An 18855-nucleotide genomic window follows, 5' to 3' on the forward strand; every position below is an offset into this window, starting at 1 on the left:
TGATACTCAAACTTTGATTGCCTAGGAGTCTCTCAGGAGGGCTTTTTTTTTTTTTAAGATTTGATTTATTTATTCATGAGAGAGAGGCAGAGGGAGAAGCAGGCTCCCCAAGGAGCACGGAGCCCGATGCAGGACTCAATCCCAGGACCCCGGGATCATGACCTGAGCCGAAGGCAGACTCTTAACCATCTGAGCCACCCAGGCGCCCCTCAGGAGTGCTTTTTAGATTCACAGACCAAATCTTGAGATTCAGTGGGTCTAGATGGGGCACTTTTCATAAGCACCACAGGAAATTCTAATGCAGAAGGTCCTTAAACCCAAATTTGAAACAATATTTCACAGTATAAACAGCTGGTCTTGTGGTAGTTAACGAAAGAAGAACTGACTAGCTGTATAGTAATACGCTAATGACTGTTAGAGCCCTATATGAATTCCCAGCTACTCTGCTTTGTATCATCCCGGAATGATTTCCCCTCCTGCCTATGACTTGCCTCTACACTATTCTTCTGACAACTGATCTGTTCTCTGTATTTAGATTACCAGTAAGTAAGAGAAGTAGCTCTGGTCAGCTTTTCTAGAATCCATGTCCAGTTAGAAGATACCCATCATATTCCCCATGATTCCCCTGCTTCTCTCCTCTTCTTGGGGCAAAGTCAGAAAGACAGAAAAACGTAAACAGGGTTAAAACTGCTTTGGACTATTTCTCCTCAAACATCAACTTCTCTACTCATTAGCTTCTATGACTTTTCAATCCATAGGTTAACTGAGAGGTTAAAAACCTCAATAAACTTGAACTTCATGCCCTAGCCTTTTACAAACAGAGGTAAAGGTTTCTTCTAAGATTTTTACTGTAGGTTAAAACAGAGCTTTTAAAAAATTATACTTAAAAGCATAATAAACTTTCTAATAATTAGAAGTATTCAAAATGAAATTATAAAAACCAAAGATTATAGTTAAATTGTTTTTAGAAATACCATAGAAAAACTACCAAAAAGTAAAATAGAATATTTATCAGCTGTAGATGAATACCAAGTAAAACATTCTAAAATATAAATATTTAAAAGGTCTATAAAAAAGATTTAAGGCAATAAAAAAACAATGGGTTGCCAAGCATGACAAGCAAATTATTAATGTCTACAAAAACGAGTTCATTTAAGTATATTTTAAAAATTAAAATCTCTAGTAGATAAATGGTCAAAAACTGTGGAAGATAAAATCCACAGAAGGAAATAAAAAGAGTAAAAACAAATATAAGGGAAAGTTGAATCAAAGAAATAGTTAAAATGACAAGCCATTTTAAAAAAACTGAATTATTAAAAAAATAAAGAGGGATGCCTGGGTGGCTCAGTCAGTTAAGCATCTGACTCTTGATTTAGGCTGAGCTCATGATCTCGGGGTCGTGGGATCGAGCCCCGAGTCGGGCTCTGCGCTCAGCGCAGAGTCTGCCCTAGATTCTCTCTCTCCCTCTCTCCTGCCCCTCCCACCGTGTGCGTGCTCTCTCTCTCTCTTTCTCTCTCAAATAAATAAATAAATAAATATCTTTTTAAAAAAATAATAGCAAAATGATAACAACTAGTAGTGAAATTGGTACCTGCAGGCTGTACCTTGCATAGCTATTTCAGAAATCAATTTGGGAATATATATCAGGTGAGATAAAAGTGCTTGTATCCTTTGATTCAAATCCCACACCTTGAATTTTGTCCACAGGAAATTAAAAAAATAGCACATGGAAGCTGTTGATTACTTCAATATTTAGAATAACAAAGATCTGGAAACAACTAAAATTTTAAATAGTAATAAAAATATTTGACAAGTTACGGTACAAATACTGCATAGAGTATGTTAGACCATCTTTAAAAACATCAGATTGGATGAGAAGCTAAATGACATGATCCAGATAGTCTGTTCGACTTCTAAATACTATGGTTTCTATGACATCTACTCCATGAGATGTATTATGTTAATCTCCAACATAATATACCTAGCCCAGTCAAGCTTAATTTCTCACTTTGTTTGCTCCTGCTTCCAAGCTATGATTGTGTTCTTGTCCTGTACTTAGAATGTTTTATCCTCTCCTCCCTATCCACTCAAATCCTGCTCATTATTCCAAGGCCATTCAAGAAGACAGAACTGTGACTTTGCTTTTCTATATTCCACCATACTTGTAACCACAGCAGGCATTTGATACATTCTGTTAAATAAATGAATAAAAATAAATAATAGTAATAGCTAATATTCCTGAGGACCTACTGCATGCCAGAAACATTCTAAGGGCTTTACGTGTAATTCATTTAATCTCTACCATTATTTCCTTCTTAATACTCATCACAAACTATAATTACTATACTTATTTATTATGTAATTTCTCCACTAGAATGTAATTCCTATCTATCTTGTTCATATAGCAGGTACTTTAAAAATATTTATTGAATGAATCACTAAACAGTCAGTCATTAGGAGTACGGCTTAGTAGTCCTTTAAAGGAATCCTTTGAAAGTCAAAATGATTAACTGTGAGTTCACAATGGACTTACAAATTCAGAAATGTTTTATAAAATAGATTTAAGGCATATTGAAATTATTTTCTTTTGCAGACACATAATAAAATTATTTCATAAATATAAAGCAGAACATTCTGCAAAGTATGTCAAGGTAACATACTATGACTTTATAAAAAGGGTATGTTGACTATTCCCTATAGAAACTACTAACTAAACAATTATAACTTTTTTCTAAAAAGATATACCACCAGACTTTTCCATAAGATAATTATCTTAAAGGAAACCAGAAATAGATGTGTTTTTAATGTAATGTTATCTGGAATTTGAAACGCTTCTCTTTGGAAATATATTTAATTTTTATTGAAGGATGATTATAAAGCATTATAATATGCTAATTAATGACAGTCTTGCAGCTTTGGATACTTAAATTTGGTTTGCTCAGAGAAAAAAAAATTGCTAGCCAGAAAAAAAAAAAAAAAAAACCTACCCCATGCTCTCTTACAAATGCTATAGAGCGTTACTTCTCAACAATACCAGATGGCGGGGGTGCCTGGGCGGCTCAGTCATTAAGTGTCTGCCTTCGGCTCAGGTCATGATCCCAGGGTCCTGGGATCGAGTCCCGCATCGGGCTCCCTGCTCAGCGGGGGGCCTACTTCTCCCTCTCCCGCTCCCCCTGCTGTGTTCCCTCTCTTGCTGTGTCTCTCTGTCAAATAAAAAAAAAAAAAACCAATACCAGATGCAGGCAGTTCCACAGCTCATCCAAGGAATTACCTATGATTGGGCAAGTCACCACCCCCACTGATTATCCACCACTGGTCAGTAAGGGATATGATTTTAAAAGGATGTATGAAATGTACCTCTGGGCTCAGCAGCCAACACACCATAGTCAAACTAAGAAGCAATAAAAAGCTACCATGCCCACATGATTTTTGTATTTAGGTATTATGATTTATTTTAGAGAAAAGAAAAATAACTTCTCTGAAATGTTATAAGAAGAAATGCATGAAGAGAGCAGCAGTTATCGGAGTAATGAGAAAGCACTGGACCAGAGTCCTGCGGCTGCCTTTGTGACCTTTGAGGCCATAATTTAAATACTCTGGGCTTTATGTTCCCATATGTAATAGGACAGGACTGGACCAGACGATTTCTTAAATTTCTTCCAGGTTCTGAAATTCTGTTACTCTCCTGTCCAAAACCGCTCATCTTCCCCTTCACTTTCATTTTTGCTCCCTACCAAGAAGTTCACAGAAAAATTTACAGCCATCGAGGATGGTCAGGGAAAGCTTCAAAATAAAAACAGAACTGGGCCTTCAGGGATACTGAGATTCAGAAAGGCAAGGGCAAGACAGTGGGAGGACAGGGCAGGGGGGAGAAAGGGCAGAGGACCCCAGAAGGCATAACTATGTCCCAGTCTTCCTCCCTGACAGCCCTTAGTGCTGCTGACCAAACACGCCTGTCGCCAGGACAGCCGTACGACGAGTCTTGACCTGTGAGAAGAGACTGCGCTCCCTCCCACGCTGGGCGTTATTGCCTGCGCACAATTCTCCAGGGCTTTCTCCAACGCCCTACGGCAGAACAACCAGCAACTTTCAAAATGAGGGCTTCTCCTCACCCTGATCCTTGGCAGAGCCCCCTGTGAACTGTCGTAGCCATCATGTCAGTGGGAAATAAAGGTTGTTTTAAGCCACTGAGATATGGAGGTTGTTTTGCCTCAGTGTAGCCTAGTTCCTGAACACTCCCAAGGGTGAAGTCTGAAGCTGAGGAGAGAAGGTGCCTCTACCTCCTCTCCAACCTCAAAGCCCACTAAGCTAACACCAAGCAGTCAAAGACACAGGCCTCCGTGGCACCACTCCAAGTCCACCTTTGAACCTTTCTCAGGCTCTTCGTCTTCATCTTGCCCTTTAAAGTTACAAAACTGGGATTGTGGGAAGGTACAAAACTTTAAGAAAGGGATGGAGTGAGGCTGTGTCCAAAGTGGGAAGGCATTCCTCTATTTGCCACTGGTGCTGAGAACAGGGGGCAGGATTTAATACTGAGTGACCAGGCTTCAAAGATGGGAGGTATAACACAAATACACTGCAGAAAGAATCTGAACAAGAGAAGACATTCTTAGACTTACAGTTTGAGCTTCCCTCAGGTTAACTCTTATCTTTGGTCTAAAGAAACTTTTGTTTTTTCTTCTAGATTCAAATACTCCTCTTTTGAAGATCATCACTGCCATCTGTCTCAGAAAAAGAATTATATATGAGGTAACAATGGGATGCACTTCTCAACCACTAATATTAAGTACTTAATCAACTATATAGTGCAGTAAATTTATTTTATTTCATGAAACTTTTATACCTTTATTGTGGCCTCTCTATAATGTCTTCTGGATTCTTCCTGTGATTGTGAGGAACTCATTAATTCCAGTTGCCTTAACTCATCAATTTTAGCTAAAGCACGCCGAGCAAATGCCTGTATGCGATTAAAATAAATTTAATTCATAATAAGTGAGAGTATAGTGATTAAAAACGTATCAAGACAGCATGTTTTATTCTTCCAGATATTTGATTTAATTGGTGAATTAAACTCTAGGCTGATGCGAACTCCTTATAACACTATAACTATCCCATCGATCATTTCCTACAAGCATCCCAAAATTCTGCAGGTCTAAAGTTAATAAGCTGTCAGATATGCTAACTTTATGAATCAAGAAAATCAAAAAAGTAAGAAAAGCCAAATTCTGTAGCTTCATATAGATGATCACTTCTCTGGTATCACATACACACACATACACGGCACACACACTCCTCCTCAAAATACTGACTTTCTTACGAAAGCATCCTGTACTATCTAGTCAACTGTTCACTTTGTCCACTAAATTGTGAGGTCCTCCTCATAGGGTCTTATTTATTTTTGTATCTCTAGTACCCAGCATATAGGAAGTATTTACTAATATGTGGACAAAAAAGAAGGAAGGAAGGAAGGCAGGAAGGATGGAAGGCAGGAAAGGAAGGAAGGAGACCCATTTATTTAATCAGATCACCATTATTATGATTCTCTACAGTTCAATTTATGTCATTTATTCTACCATTCCTTTGAAATATTTCACCTATAATTTACAATTTTTCATGAAGATGCTTCTAGACATAATAACACACATGAAGGGTTAAACTTTCCAATAAGGAAGAATTCCAATAGGAATCAAATCGTCCAAACTGTGTATATGTTCCCTTCCCTGACAATTTTAATAGCTACAGAAACATATCACTGCTAGTACACTCTAACTGTACATGCATGGTGAATAGTTTCTAGAATGTACCCCAGGCTAGAAAATGTACCCCTCAAGGGCTGCAATAGGCTATTCAGGATGAGCCACTACCACCCAACCCTTCAGAATTAGTTTGGGCAGGAAACATTAAATGTAAAGAAGCCGCTAACCGGCCTGATGGTTGTGAACAGGATACGAAAAGAAGATTTGTACAGCTGTGATGGCTCTGTCCTGCACAGGACTTCCAGCCAAGAGGCTGAGTGAGGGCTGCAATCCAGCCCCCCCTGCACTCAGCAGACCATGCACTCTGTGCAGGCCTGAAGGAAGGGGTGCCTGCTTCTGATTCTCACCAAGCCCTCACCCACTGACAAGCCAGCTACCACGTACTGTAGAGACGGCACCTTTGTTCATGGACACAGAGGTACCATAAAGGCTAACAGAAGCGCCTAGCGGCTAAGTTACATTTCGAGTATTCGGTCTAAGAGACACACAGGAAAAGAAGAAAAACAAGAAATCGGGCGTATTAAACAAATGGCAGCTGGAAGCAGAGAAAAGCAAGACAAATGGACAGTAGGGAGACTGGAAGGAAAGTGACTTGCATACAAGCATCCAATGAGGAAGGTAAGATATCCGAAATCCTGTTCAGAAAAGGGGCAGAGGAGGCAGAAGTGAACGGAGAAGAAAGGAGAGAGCAGAATGTAGAACAAGAGATCAAAAGAATGGAGAAGCCAAGCACATTTCTGCAAATAAACCCTGGGACTTGTGTGTCGTCCCAGTGCGATTCTTTAGGTTTTGTTTGTCTGTTTGTGTTTGTGTTGCTGGGCATCTGAAGAAGAAAATGCTGAATAACTTGTATTTTTAATTTTTTTTTTATTATTTATTTATTCATGAAAGTCAGAGTGAGAGAGAGAGGCAGAGGCAGAGGGAGAGAAGCAGGCTCCCCGCCGAGCAGGGAGCCCGACGCGGGACTCGATCCCGGGACCCTGGGATCACGACCTGAGCCGAAGGCAGACACTTAACCATCTGAGCCACCCGGGTGCCCCATAACTTGTATTTTTAAATACTGGAATCCTGAGCATGGAAGGCGGCCCACCTCTCCGTGAATGCCAGCCTGGCAGTCATAGTAGCCCTGGCAGACAGCAGTGTAAAGGGTAGCTCTCCACGTCAAGTACCGGACCGACAGGAGGGGGACCGAGAACTCCATACACATGCTGGCCCACAGGAGGTACTCCAAGGCCTGAGGGAGAAAGAGCACACTCGAATGTGTTTCCATTTTAAGCTATCAGTGACGATTTCTATCTAATGTAACCAAATTAGAAGTCGTGAGCACAAGTTGCTGACTGCTTAAACCAAAAATACCATAGATGGTAAGTCAAGAGAACACAAGCATTTAAAAAGTAAAGGAATAATTTCAAGAACTCGAAATCTCAAGTTAGTGATTTTAGAATGTCTTCCTTCTTAGCTCCTAACGTGCTCTGAACTCAGCTGGTTTTTATTAATACCTGTCAAGTGTCCACAGCAGTGTAGGAGGTAATTTACATTATGTTTCTATACCTACATATCTCCGTTACATCCAATGCCATTAATATGCTCACATGGGTGTGATTCCAAAGCTAGACTGTAATCTCTTTGAAAACAAGAATGGCACTTTGTTATTACATCATCAGCACCTGAAAGAGTACCAGGCACACAGTAGATAACCCCAAGTGCTATTAAATGAATTCAGTGGACAAACTTAAAGTCAGCAGAATCAACACAGGAGAGCTAACAAGTCTTTGAGTCTCTCAAGAAAATAATGATAATAAATTTGAGCAACAGAATAAAGTCCTTCTCCCAATAACTAATTCGGCCCTCAATAATTGAGGAAGTGATTAAGGAAAAATATGTAATAGTCAACTCTTGAAAAGGCAAATCATCAAAATGATCCAGGAGCTTCCTATGCATAAAGCAAACCCAGCAGACTGACACAGTATTTAATAGTAAAAATAGATAAAACACCGATAACATTCAAACCCTATTACCATCTCTGGAGCCTTCAAAGACAGTACATACAACACATGTGCAAGCATCTCAGCTTTCTCATCTAAGAGAAAGAAACCTGAAAGGCCAGAATTCTCCACTGTCTAGTCAGTTTTGATTCCGGAGGAAAAGAGAGTGCTGGAAGTAGAGCAGAGTTTGACACAGAACTATAATATTCTTTGCTATCCACTAAGCTCATCCCACCAGAATGTAAAGTCACTCAGGAAAGGGACCTTGTCTGTCTTGCTCACCACCATATCCCCATCTCCTAAAACTATCTGGCATGTAATGGTAAATATTACATAAATATGTGTTGACTGACTGACCTTCATCAAAAAGCTCCAGTTAATGGTGCTAAATGTGGACCTATGTCAAGTAATCATAGACTCAAAGGGCTGAAAGTCAATCTGATTTCATCCCCACCAATATCACTGGCACCACCACCAGATGTCCTATACCTTCCCCTGTCCAAGAGTTCTCACCTCTAGTAACAAGGAACATGCCACCAGAAGACAATTCTAAAACATGAAAAGTGCTTCCTTAATCTGAAATGAAATCCTCCTGGATATACCTCCAGTGCACTGGTCCTAGTTATGCCTTCTGGAATAACACAAAACCATCCCAAGCCCACTTGCAACTTACAGCCTTCCAAGAATCGGAAAACACCTATGCATCTCCCCTATCTCTCTCTCTCCAGGATAAACATCTCTGGGCGCTTTTTAGATCTCCTAGGACTGCACTTCCCTTCTCCATCATGGTTAGTCTCCCGTGGTTTTGCTCCAGGCTGCCAAAGTCCTTCTCCACAGTAAAATGAAACTTTCAGTCCCTGGTTCTGGACACTACGTCTCTACTAAGTGGGCCCAGGGTTGCTTTATTGCTGTTGTTGTGGTTGTGTTGTTGTTGTTGTTTGCTAAACTTGCCACGCTGTGAACTGAGGTAGAATTAACAGTCATCCAAACGAGTTTTCTCACATTTGTCGCACAAAAATCCTATCGTGGATTTTTGCATATGTACTGTTGTGGTTTATGGGGGTATGGGATCAAACCATGTATAAATTTTCCCCCTTTAAATTCACAATCTTTTCAAAACCCCTTGGGATCCCTGATATTAAAAATTTCATATTTCAAAATAAAAATAGCTTTAGTCACCAATTGCTCACATTACATTTGGGTTCATATTCAGACTTAGAATAAAAGACCCCGATCACATATTTTAGTGCCAGAGGGACCTTAAAAGTAACCCAATCTAACTCCAAGAGGCTAAACTGCTTGTAAGCAACAGAGCTGGGGCTGGAATTCAGGTCTTTGGACTCCCAAGTACAGCAGCGTTCCTTCCACAATATGGGGCAGCCCTGACAAAGGGAGAGTTCTGAAAACCCATCATTCCACTTAGGGTTCTGAAAAACCGTCAGGTTTAAAGATGAAAAAGCCATTTCTAAAAAAAAAAAAAAAAAAAACAACTTAATTTGTAGCCTTTTTTTCTTGCCCCTAAAAGCTCAGAAGAAGAATTTATATTAATTTAAAAAAAAAAGTTGATGGGATTTCACTGAACTGTTCTCTTTATAAGGGAAAAAAATTTTTGAAAAACCCAGTTATAAGAGCCCAGCAAGAGCATGGCTCAGGTGCTGAGCAGGAAAAACACACGCGATTCATCCTCTCAGCCACAGGATGGCGCTGCAGCACCATTTATGTCCTCTTGTACCCTTGGCTGAAAACAACACTGAGAGGCATTTCAAAGTTTGGATTTGAAGTTTACGTAAAGGTACGTGGAATAATTTGACAATAATTGTTCAAACCACAAAATTTTACTAAACTATTTCAGTTCTATAGTAAAATGAAACAGAAGTCAACTTTTTTTTTTAATGAATAGATTCTACCGTATTTCTCTAATGTTTGCTGAGTACCCTACTACAGTTTTAAATGCCTCAGAAGAAATTACAGATTAAACCGTAAGTGAAAGGGAAGTTGTCATATGTCTTTAGGAAACGAGGCTTCAGAAATCCGGCCTCCCTCCACTCCCTAAGGTTAGGCGGGTGACCTGTCTGAGCACGAAGGTCTAAATGTTTCGCCTCTGGGGAAAAGTCCCTGGTCGGTCCTGGTCTTCAGGACATCTTCAGGAATAGGGTCATGTCGAAAACTATTAACCCTCCTACAGGGCTCCTCCATTCGAGTAGGTGGGCCAAGACAGGATGGGTCATGACAGGGCTGGACTTAGTCAACAGGCACGCATTACTCTCACGTTGCTGAGAAGCAGTACAGTTAGAGTATAGCATTGGCCTCGCTACACCTCTCTGTGAGACACTGAGCCTCAGCCTCCTCATCTTCAAGATGAAGGTAGTAATAGCACCTTTCTCAAAGTGGTGGTATGAGGATTAAATGAGATAATATGTGAAGAAGGTGCTTGGCAGCATACCTGATAAATGGCAGGCATTCGTTTGACAAATGATGATGATGATGAGATAGATGCACACCTCATAAGACTATACTGAGCATTATATATGCAAAGCCCTTCACGTAATACCTAACACATAGTAGGGATTCAATAGTAATAACAAATGGTAGCCATACTGTCTAGATCCTGTAGGAACAGGAGCTTAGATGGCTCTAGGATGACACCAGGAAAAGCCTGGGGATCCCATGTCTGTTTCTCTTTCTGCTGTATGCTACGACAGACTCAAATTCTAAAACTGCTCACACTCAGAAGTGCTCAGATGTGGCTGGACCTCCAAGGGCTTGTCCCCATTAGATGGACCCATCAAGTTCATTTATAGCCTCAGCTCAGGAATCAACTCGCCAGCTGAGGGCGTGGGAATTTCTGGGTGAAAATTATTAATTTCCGTGAAATGTATTATAGTGAACAAACTGAAAGAATCTCATTCCAATCTTCAAGTGCCAACTGTACAACCACCCACCACCCCAAATTCTTGCATCCCTCACTCCCCCTACTCCTATCCCACAAGACTGGGACCACAGAACTATCCTCCTTCAGCCCTTATCTTGTCAGACAAAAGCTCAAGTTCAATAAGGGGGAGGGGAGATGTCTTATGCAGGATCTAAATAAAATTATTTTAAGATGACTATCGCACTAAAGTAAAATTCTCTCAGCATTACTAAGTACAAACACTAACAGTTCCATCTGGGCACAGAGAGCTCTGCCCTTCGAGGCTTCGGCAGACAAAAGCTGTAGCAGACCAAACCACGATGGCTCTGTGCAGCAGGGTTTGTTGCTACAGCAAGTGCAACAAGAGTATGCAAATCCTCTTTAGGAAATCATCTGGAACTGAATGTAGAATTGTTGGAATAGTGTGTAGGCCACATTTACATTATTCATGAGACAGTCTCCCCTCATTTCAATTTACATCCAAAACACTGGCACAGAGCTTGCTCGAGTCACTGTCAGTAATAGAGCTTTTAAATGTGAGGAACTAAACAGAGAGAGAACACATAATTAATGTTATGCATTGAGCATGCAAGTATCTTTGCTTCCATTTTTATTTTTTAAGCATTGTCAAATTTTAAGATACTTGGCTATATTTTGAGGAAATAAGAAAAAAAGTAACTGCACTGAGTATTAGAATATTCAGTATAAGGTTTCGCATGCAGTAAAATAAATAAATAAATAAATAAATAAAGCAGTAACGTTTCAGATACCAGAAACAATTCAAGCCTGCTCTCAACGGAAGTGTATTCTCCCTTCTTGGCCTACATTCCAATGACTGGACGTGGACACATGGAATAAATATGTCTCCTACAGACAAAAGTGCTACCAACATTGAAGGGAAGTGTCAGCCACTTCCTCAAGCTAAAACTGAGCAGTAAGTACTAGTAAGTATGAATCTTATTATAAAATAAAGACCCGTTGCCCTCAGCTCATAAATGGGACAATGTTTAGGTGGACATTCACCCAACTAGCATGTGGGCCGTAAGTCAAGTCCAAGCTGGTGGAGGAGAATGAAGTCCAAACTCCATAGCAAACATAAATAAAGTCACCACAGTTTGTCATCCAAACCAGAATACTTTAAGGAGTGAAAGGGAGCACTATTAATAATTATTCTAGGACAACAGACATTAACCAGGACTGTCCCGGCAAGCCAGGATGGATGGTCACCCTACCTAAAGAGATAGCTACCAGAGGGATGTTCAGTATCAAGTTGACAAGTAATGACTAATCTGAGAGACTGAGGGACACTGGAGATTACCTATCAATTTTAGGAATTCTTTTTTTTTTCATTAGTATGCTATTGTCTTTTTATTTTTAGAGAGAATCATGTTAAAGTAAAAGAACAGTAAAACTATATTAAATTTTGTTATATAATTTCACTAATTTTCTTTGTTCAGCACTCAATGCTAACAAAAGTCTTGAGAAAAACAGGAAATACAGGGCAAGATATCTTGTCAGTAAATTTCATACCTTGGAAGACTGACCTATGATCATCAGTTTTCTGCAAATGGTGTAAATGTAAATGGTACCTAGATGAAGAAAAAGACTGTTAACATGTTTAACAGTTAAATAATGGAAATTTTATAGTCTAATTTCTGTAGTTTAAATCTATAGTTCCTAAAACAAGTGAAGTTATGAGAAAGTCTGGTAATGGTTAGAGAGTTATAATCATTACAATTTCTTTTGTAACTTGCAGCCAAATCATTAAAAGAACTAATTTGACCATATTTTAAGTACATTGACATGGGAATCTTTTATCCTCATTTGAAAGGCAGCGTAAGTTTTGAAATATATTGAAAAAAATATTTAAGTAGCACAATTTATGCACCCTGTGGTTTTTATTAATTTATATAAAATGCTATTGGTGCCCATGGTTTCTTTATGACTGAAAAACTAAAGATTTATCCCCAAATAAGATTAGGATACATATTTAATCAAAATGGCGGGGCGCCTGGGTGGCTCAGTCGTTAAGTGTCTGCCTTCAGCTCAGGTCATGATCTCAGGGTCCTGGGATAGAGCCCCGCATCGGGCTCCCTGCTCAGCGGGAAGCCTGCTTCTCCCTCTCCCCCTGCTTGTGTTCCCTCTCTCGCTGTGTCTCTCTCTCTGTCAAATAAATAAATAAAAATATTAAAAAAAAAAAAATGGCACAATACTTAACAAGGAAGCTCATGATAATTTAAAAATCAAAACATGTAATAGTTCCCATTTTATTTATTTGCAGTATCATAATTATATTTGCCCCTTTATTAAGGTATGTCCTATAAGCACTCTAGTGAAAAACAGCATTTCCAACTCCTATTTAAGACCATTCAAGTATGATTTTTTTTTTTTTTGGTCAGGCCATTAATTAAATGAAAACAGAAGGCTAGAAAACTGGCAGAGCTGGGGCAGGGGTGGGGAACAGCATCACCAGACATCTCTCTATATACAAAGGACATTATCGTGCTATAAACATACCCCAAAGATGGTAATGTGCCTTAAAAAGCATGTAATTATAATGACAAGCAGTCTAAATATTTTCTATAAAATATCTGATCTAAAATTCAGAACCATCCAAATTCAACAATTACGAATCCATGTTCACACTTAAACTTTAAAAGCTTCTGAGAAAACAGCATCTGCTCCAAAACACACATCACCTGACTAAAATACACTTGTAAGCATAGCATAATAAACATTAATTACATAAGTCCGTGACAAAAAATACTGAATAAACTTTTAAACACTTGCAGCACCATAAACTTTATGGAGAATGCACTAGGTCCTTAACATTCAAGGACTCAGCCTTCTTAGTGTGACTGCCCCCAGGACATGGGATTAGTTATTTCACGTAAGATTCACTGGGGAAGAAACCACTTGGCTACTAACAGCTCAAGCCCAGCATTCTTATCTCAACTTGGCTTTGTTGACCTCTGCTCTTAATCTTTAAAAATGAAATTGTCTGACTATGTTTCTTTATCTTAAAAGTCACCAAGTAAGGATACCCACAGCCAACTCATGCCTCCCCGCAGAACATGTGATTCAGGTGTAAGCCAGGAGCCTGTATTAAACATGTCAGTAACAGGAAGTGCGGAATTTCAGAAGACCTCAGGAGACTGCCCTCAAGAATGACAAGGGCCCTCTGTATTTTTAAAATGAGATTTTAACCTTTCCAGACCTAATATGTCCTGACTATAACTGAATCCTTCTTTGATGGTTCAGGATCTCGGCATGGCCCACAAATTCCCACTGCAGAAGCCTGACAGAGAGAGTAAATGACATGAAATGGAACACAGGTTGAATCTTTACAATCTCGGGATATCTCTGGAAGTTTGTTTTGTTTTATTTTTAACCAAATCCCTAATACGAGTATATTGCCTTGTCATGTGACTCCTTTTCATCAAAGATGGCCACCACCAAAATAATCCAGCTATATGAGGGTTGAATGAGTTGGGTTCAGGTTGGTTGTGAAGTAAGGTATTATGTAATAGTCATACACCCAGTTAGTTTGTGAAAGAACCAAAACTGATTAACTATCTTAAGAAACCAAGAGAGTGTATTTGTTAATAGTCAATTAAAAGTAAAGAGAATCGGTATTAATGTCGAACAGAAAAGGTGAAATGCTTTTTGATAAATTGACAGTAGGTCAATTTATTTTTCATTACTCAAACGCCAAACTTTAAAAACTACAAGGTCTTTGCATTTGTTAATCCCCCAGTCGGAATGCCCTCCCCCGAAATATCCAGATGTCTCAGTCAGGTGTTTACTCAAGTGTCATCTCAGTGAGGCCTTCCCTGACCATTCTGTTTAAAATAGCAGCTCAGCCCCAGCCCAACCTCGGCTCTCCCTATCCCCTTCTTAGCTTTATTTTTCTCCGTAGTATTCATCGCTATCTGACACACCATTTAATTTTTATCATCTCCCTGAAGCATTATGTAAGCATGAGAACAGAGTTTTTGTCTATTGTCCACTCCTGTGTCCCTAGCACTTAGAACAATGTCTGGCACTTGATAACTTTGAGATGACTTCATTAAAACAGGAACAGTAATTAGCAAAACTAAGTATATGCATCTTCCACAACCCAGCAATCCTACTCCTGGACAAAAATCCCAGAAAACTCTAACACAGGATTATAAAAGGACACACATAAGAATATTCATCACAGGGCGCCTGGGTGGCCAGTTGGTTAAGCGACTGCCTTCGGCTCAGGTCACGATCCTGGAGTCCCTGGATCAAGTCCCGCATCAGGCTCCCTGCTCAGCGGGGAGTCTGCTTCTCCCTCTGGCCCTCCCCCCTCTCATGTGCTCTCTCTCTCTGTCTCTCTCAAATAAATAAATAAAATCTTTAAAAAAAAAAAGAATATTCATCACAGAATCATTTGTGCAATTATAGAGGTAGGGCAAGCCAGGTGCCCATCTCGAGGGGTGGAATACAATTCAAGAGGCAGAATTAACGAACTAGATTTACATATAGGAACCTCGTTCTGTTCTAAAACCATGGTATTGAGTAAAAAAATATTTAGGAAACAGAATAAAATCCAGAGCATGACCATATGTATAAAAAAGCACACACCAAATAAAGGTATATAGAAGATACAGAAATTGGTGTTTTGTTTTGTTTTTAGAATATTGGGATTTCTTGCATGTGATCTTAAATAGACCCCAGACAGGGAATTATTCCACCTCTCAAGCAAGGCCCAACTGCAGGCCCCAACCCTCAGGCCTACCACTCCTTCCTGAGCACAGAACCTCTGGTCCTGCTCGGTCCCTGCCAAGATATGTGAGCAACTCAGGGGGAAGGACGGCAATGGCTACTCAGGGAATCACAGATCTTCTTGAGGATGATCAGGCAAAAAAGCTTAATAGTCACTGGACTGAAAATTTCTTCCAAAATCAGCCTCATCTCAGGCAGCAAATGTAATAAGGTCCAATTTCAATCAAAATGTCAAAAAAAAATTACTTGGGGAGGAGGAGGAGGGAAAAGGCTAGGAAATGTACTTTCAGTTGCCATGGATGAGGGAAAATCCAATATGTTTTCTTTCAAGTTATTTTGTCCTGGTCTTACACACATAGAACACACTGTCATTTTCCTTTTAAGAAATTATCCAGAGATCAATATAGTAGGTGACTGACTATAACTTTAAAAAGAATTTAAATTGAATTTAAGTTGTAACTCCCTAAAGAGAAAAGCTGATGCTGTATTTTGATATGATTCATTTCACAAGACAAATATAATGCATATATGTATATTTGTATCTATACAATGTAGATATGTATATAAATACACCATACACACATACATACACATACATTCTCAAAGCTCCTCTCTCAAAAGCAAGTAGGAGGAGAAGGTTGATAGGTAAAAAGCAATAGTCACTGGACAAAGTATTTGAGGAAAGGACCAATAAATGGATGATGCTTAGAACCAATCTAACCTGCAGCAGTCCTTTGATCCTTTTCCACCTATATTTGTTTATTAACCATGGCCCCTATTTCTTCATACCTGAAACTGACTATCCCCACAGGCTCTGACCCTCCCTTGAGCAGGAAGCCCAAAGGCATGCTTTTCCTGCTTATGAGGACAAACAAAAATATAAAAAAGACAAAAACAAAATCCCCATAATCATCCTATTATGAAATGAATGGGTTTTTTTTAAAAGAAATTATTTATTTATATTTGAAGACATTTTTTAGAATTTGGATATGTAATTTGGTTTTTTGGGTTTTTTTTAATTTTTATTTACATTCTAGTTAGTTAACATACAGTGTAATATTAGTTTCAGGAGTAGAATTTAGTGATTCATCACTTACATGTAACACCCAATGCTCAACACAAGTGCCTTCCTTAATACCCATCACCCATTTAGCCAAGATAGTCAATCAAATTACTATCAAACTTGGCATTTAAATAACCTCCTGAAAGTCATGATGAGAAATAGAAGACATTGGCACGTACCATTAAAGATAATCCAGCAAAGGTGTTCCTGTGGCAAAGCCAGCTGCATGATAAGTCTTAAGGAGGACAAAATATGCAGACACTGGCTCACAGAGTCTTTATTCTTCAGGTTCACATCATTGTCACAGACCAGCTCATAGTTGCAAATATTTCTGCCACTTAAAGCATGAAACTGAAACATAGGGAAAATATAAATAAGAATATAAATAAGGTTCATGCAACCTAGAAAAGCATTTCTTAAAATGTGAAAAAATAAAATAGAAATGATTCTGTTTAAATAGCTTATATACTGCTATAGACTGAATGTTTGTGTCCCCCACCAATTGTATATATTGAAACCTAATCCCTAGTGTGACAGTATTTGGATGTGAGGTCTTTAGGAAGAGACTGTCATGAAGGTGGAGCTTTCATGAACGAGATTAGTGCCCTCATAAAAGAGAACCCCAAAGAGCTCCCTACTGCCTTCTACCATGTGAGGACACAGAGAGAGGAGAGCCATCTACGAAGCAGGAAGTGGGCCCTCCCCAGACACCAAACCTTCTAGCACCTTAACTTTGTGGTTCCCAGCCTCCGGAACTGAGAGAAATAAGTGTTATTTAGACCATCCAGTCTATGGATTTTTGTTATAACAGCCCTCAAGGACTAAGACATACGGAAAGAAATGTGGTAAAAGAGGTTTCTTCAAAGCATCCATTTAGTTAGGCTTACTTGTCCTTAGTCATAAAAATTTCAAAAGCCAAAAAAGGTACAAATTCTATTTCCAACAATATAGAATTGAATCACATTTTGTAAACCCTCCTCGTAGTATTTTAACTTCTTAATCTGGATGCAATTATTACCATTTACATAATTCATTCAGTAAATGTTTGTTGTGCACCTCTATTTGTCACACTCTGCTAAGCAATAGGGACTCAAGGATGAAGAAGATGTGGCCCCTGCTCTTGGGCAGAAGGAAAAGCATTCCAGGCACAGGCAATGTTAGGAATGCTTAAAGTGGCTGCTGTGGTCACTGAATTGAAAGTCCTTTATAAGTTTGGGTAAAAAGGCTTAAAATAAAGAGATTAGGGGTGCCTGGCTGGCTCAGTTGGAAGACCATTCAACTATTGATCTTGGAGTCATGAGTTCCAGCCCCATGTTAGGTGTAGAGATTACTACAAAAAATCAGCTTTGGGGCTCCCAGCTGGCTCAGTTGGTGGAGCATGCCACTCCTGATCTCAGGGTCATCGAGTCTGAGCCCCAAGTAGGTGTAGAGATTACTTAAAAATAAAATCTTTAAAAAGAGAGAGAGAGATTAGGCTATTAAGGTGGTACATGGTCAGAACATGGAGTGCATTCCATATCATTCCAAGAAATATGGACTTTAGCCAAAGGAGAAAGTCAAAGGGCAGTGGAATAAAATGATTTGATTTATAATTCAGAAGTTTAGAAGTTAATTCTGACAGAAGTGTGGAAAATGAAAAGCAGAGGATGGGCACAAAGCTACAAGCAGGGAAACTAGGAGAGATCAAAGGCCTTTGAGGTAGTCCAGAGATACCAGGGTCCTGAAATGGGTGATGGAATCAGGGATGAAGAGGAAGAAAAGTTTTTTTTTTTAAGATTTTATTTGAGAGAGCATGAGCACATGTGTGCATGCTCAACGGGCACCTGGGTGGCTCAGTCGTTACGCAAATGCCTTCGGCTCAGGTCATGATCCCAGGGCCCTGGGATCAAGCCCCGCATCAGGCTCCTTGCTCAGCAGGGAGCCTGCTTTTCCCTCTCCTCCTGGCTTGTACTCTCTCACTATCTCTCCTTCTCTCTCTCTTAAATAAAATCTTTAAAAAAACAAAAAAAAAATGGGGTGGGGGAGGGGCAGAGGGAGAGGAAGAATCCTAAGCAGACCCCACACTGAGTGCAGAGCCTGATGTGGAGCTCAATCCCAGGACTGGCGACCATAACCCCAGCAGAAACCAAGAGTCAGATGCCCAACCAACTTTGCCACGCAGGCACACCGCAAAAGGAAAAATTTAAGTTTTGTCTGATTCAATGGGTTTTATAATTTTTTTTAATATTTTATTGATTTGAGAGAGAGAAAGTGAGTGAGAGAGAGAGAGAGCATGAGTCGGGGAAGGGGCAGAGGGAGAATCAGACTCCCTGCTGAGCAGGGAGCCCGATGTGGGGCTTGATCCCAGGACCCTGGGATCATGACCTGAGCAGAAGGCAGACACTTGAC

General features: G+C 39.6%; 1 protein-coding gene across 1 annotated transcript in view; it reads right to left on the reverse strand.

Moving 5' to 3' along the window:
* The window catches only part of CFAP54 (cilia and flagella associated protein 54), a 294742-nt gene that overhangs the window by 261397 nt on the left and 14490 nt on the right, over positions 1 to 18855 (reverse strand). The window contains exons 4-8 of the mRNA XM_034987789.1: positions 16647 to 16818; positions 12183 to 12241; positions 6847 to 6990; positions 4844 to 4957; positions 4620 to 4721 (exon numbers count right to left, since the gene is read on the reverse strand). Of these exons, the coding sequence (XP_034843680.1) occupies positions 4620 to 4721; positions 4844 to 4957; positions 6847 to 6990; positions 12183 to 12241; positions 16647 to 16818 (591 nt within the window). The remainder of the gene's footprint in view (positions 1 to 4619; positions 4722 to 4843; positions 4958 to 6846; positions 6991 to 12182; positions 12242 to 16646; positions 16819 to 18855) is intronic.

This window comes from Mirounga leonina, unplaced genomic scaffold (assembly GCF_011800145.1).
Source record: "Mirounga leonina isolate KUSES-001 unplaced genomic scaffold, KU_Mleo_1.0 Mir_418, whole genome shotgun sequence".
In the NCBI taxonomy this organism is placed as follows: Eukaryota; Metazoa; Chordata; class Mammalia; order Carnivora; family Phocidae; genus Mirounga; species Mirounga leonina.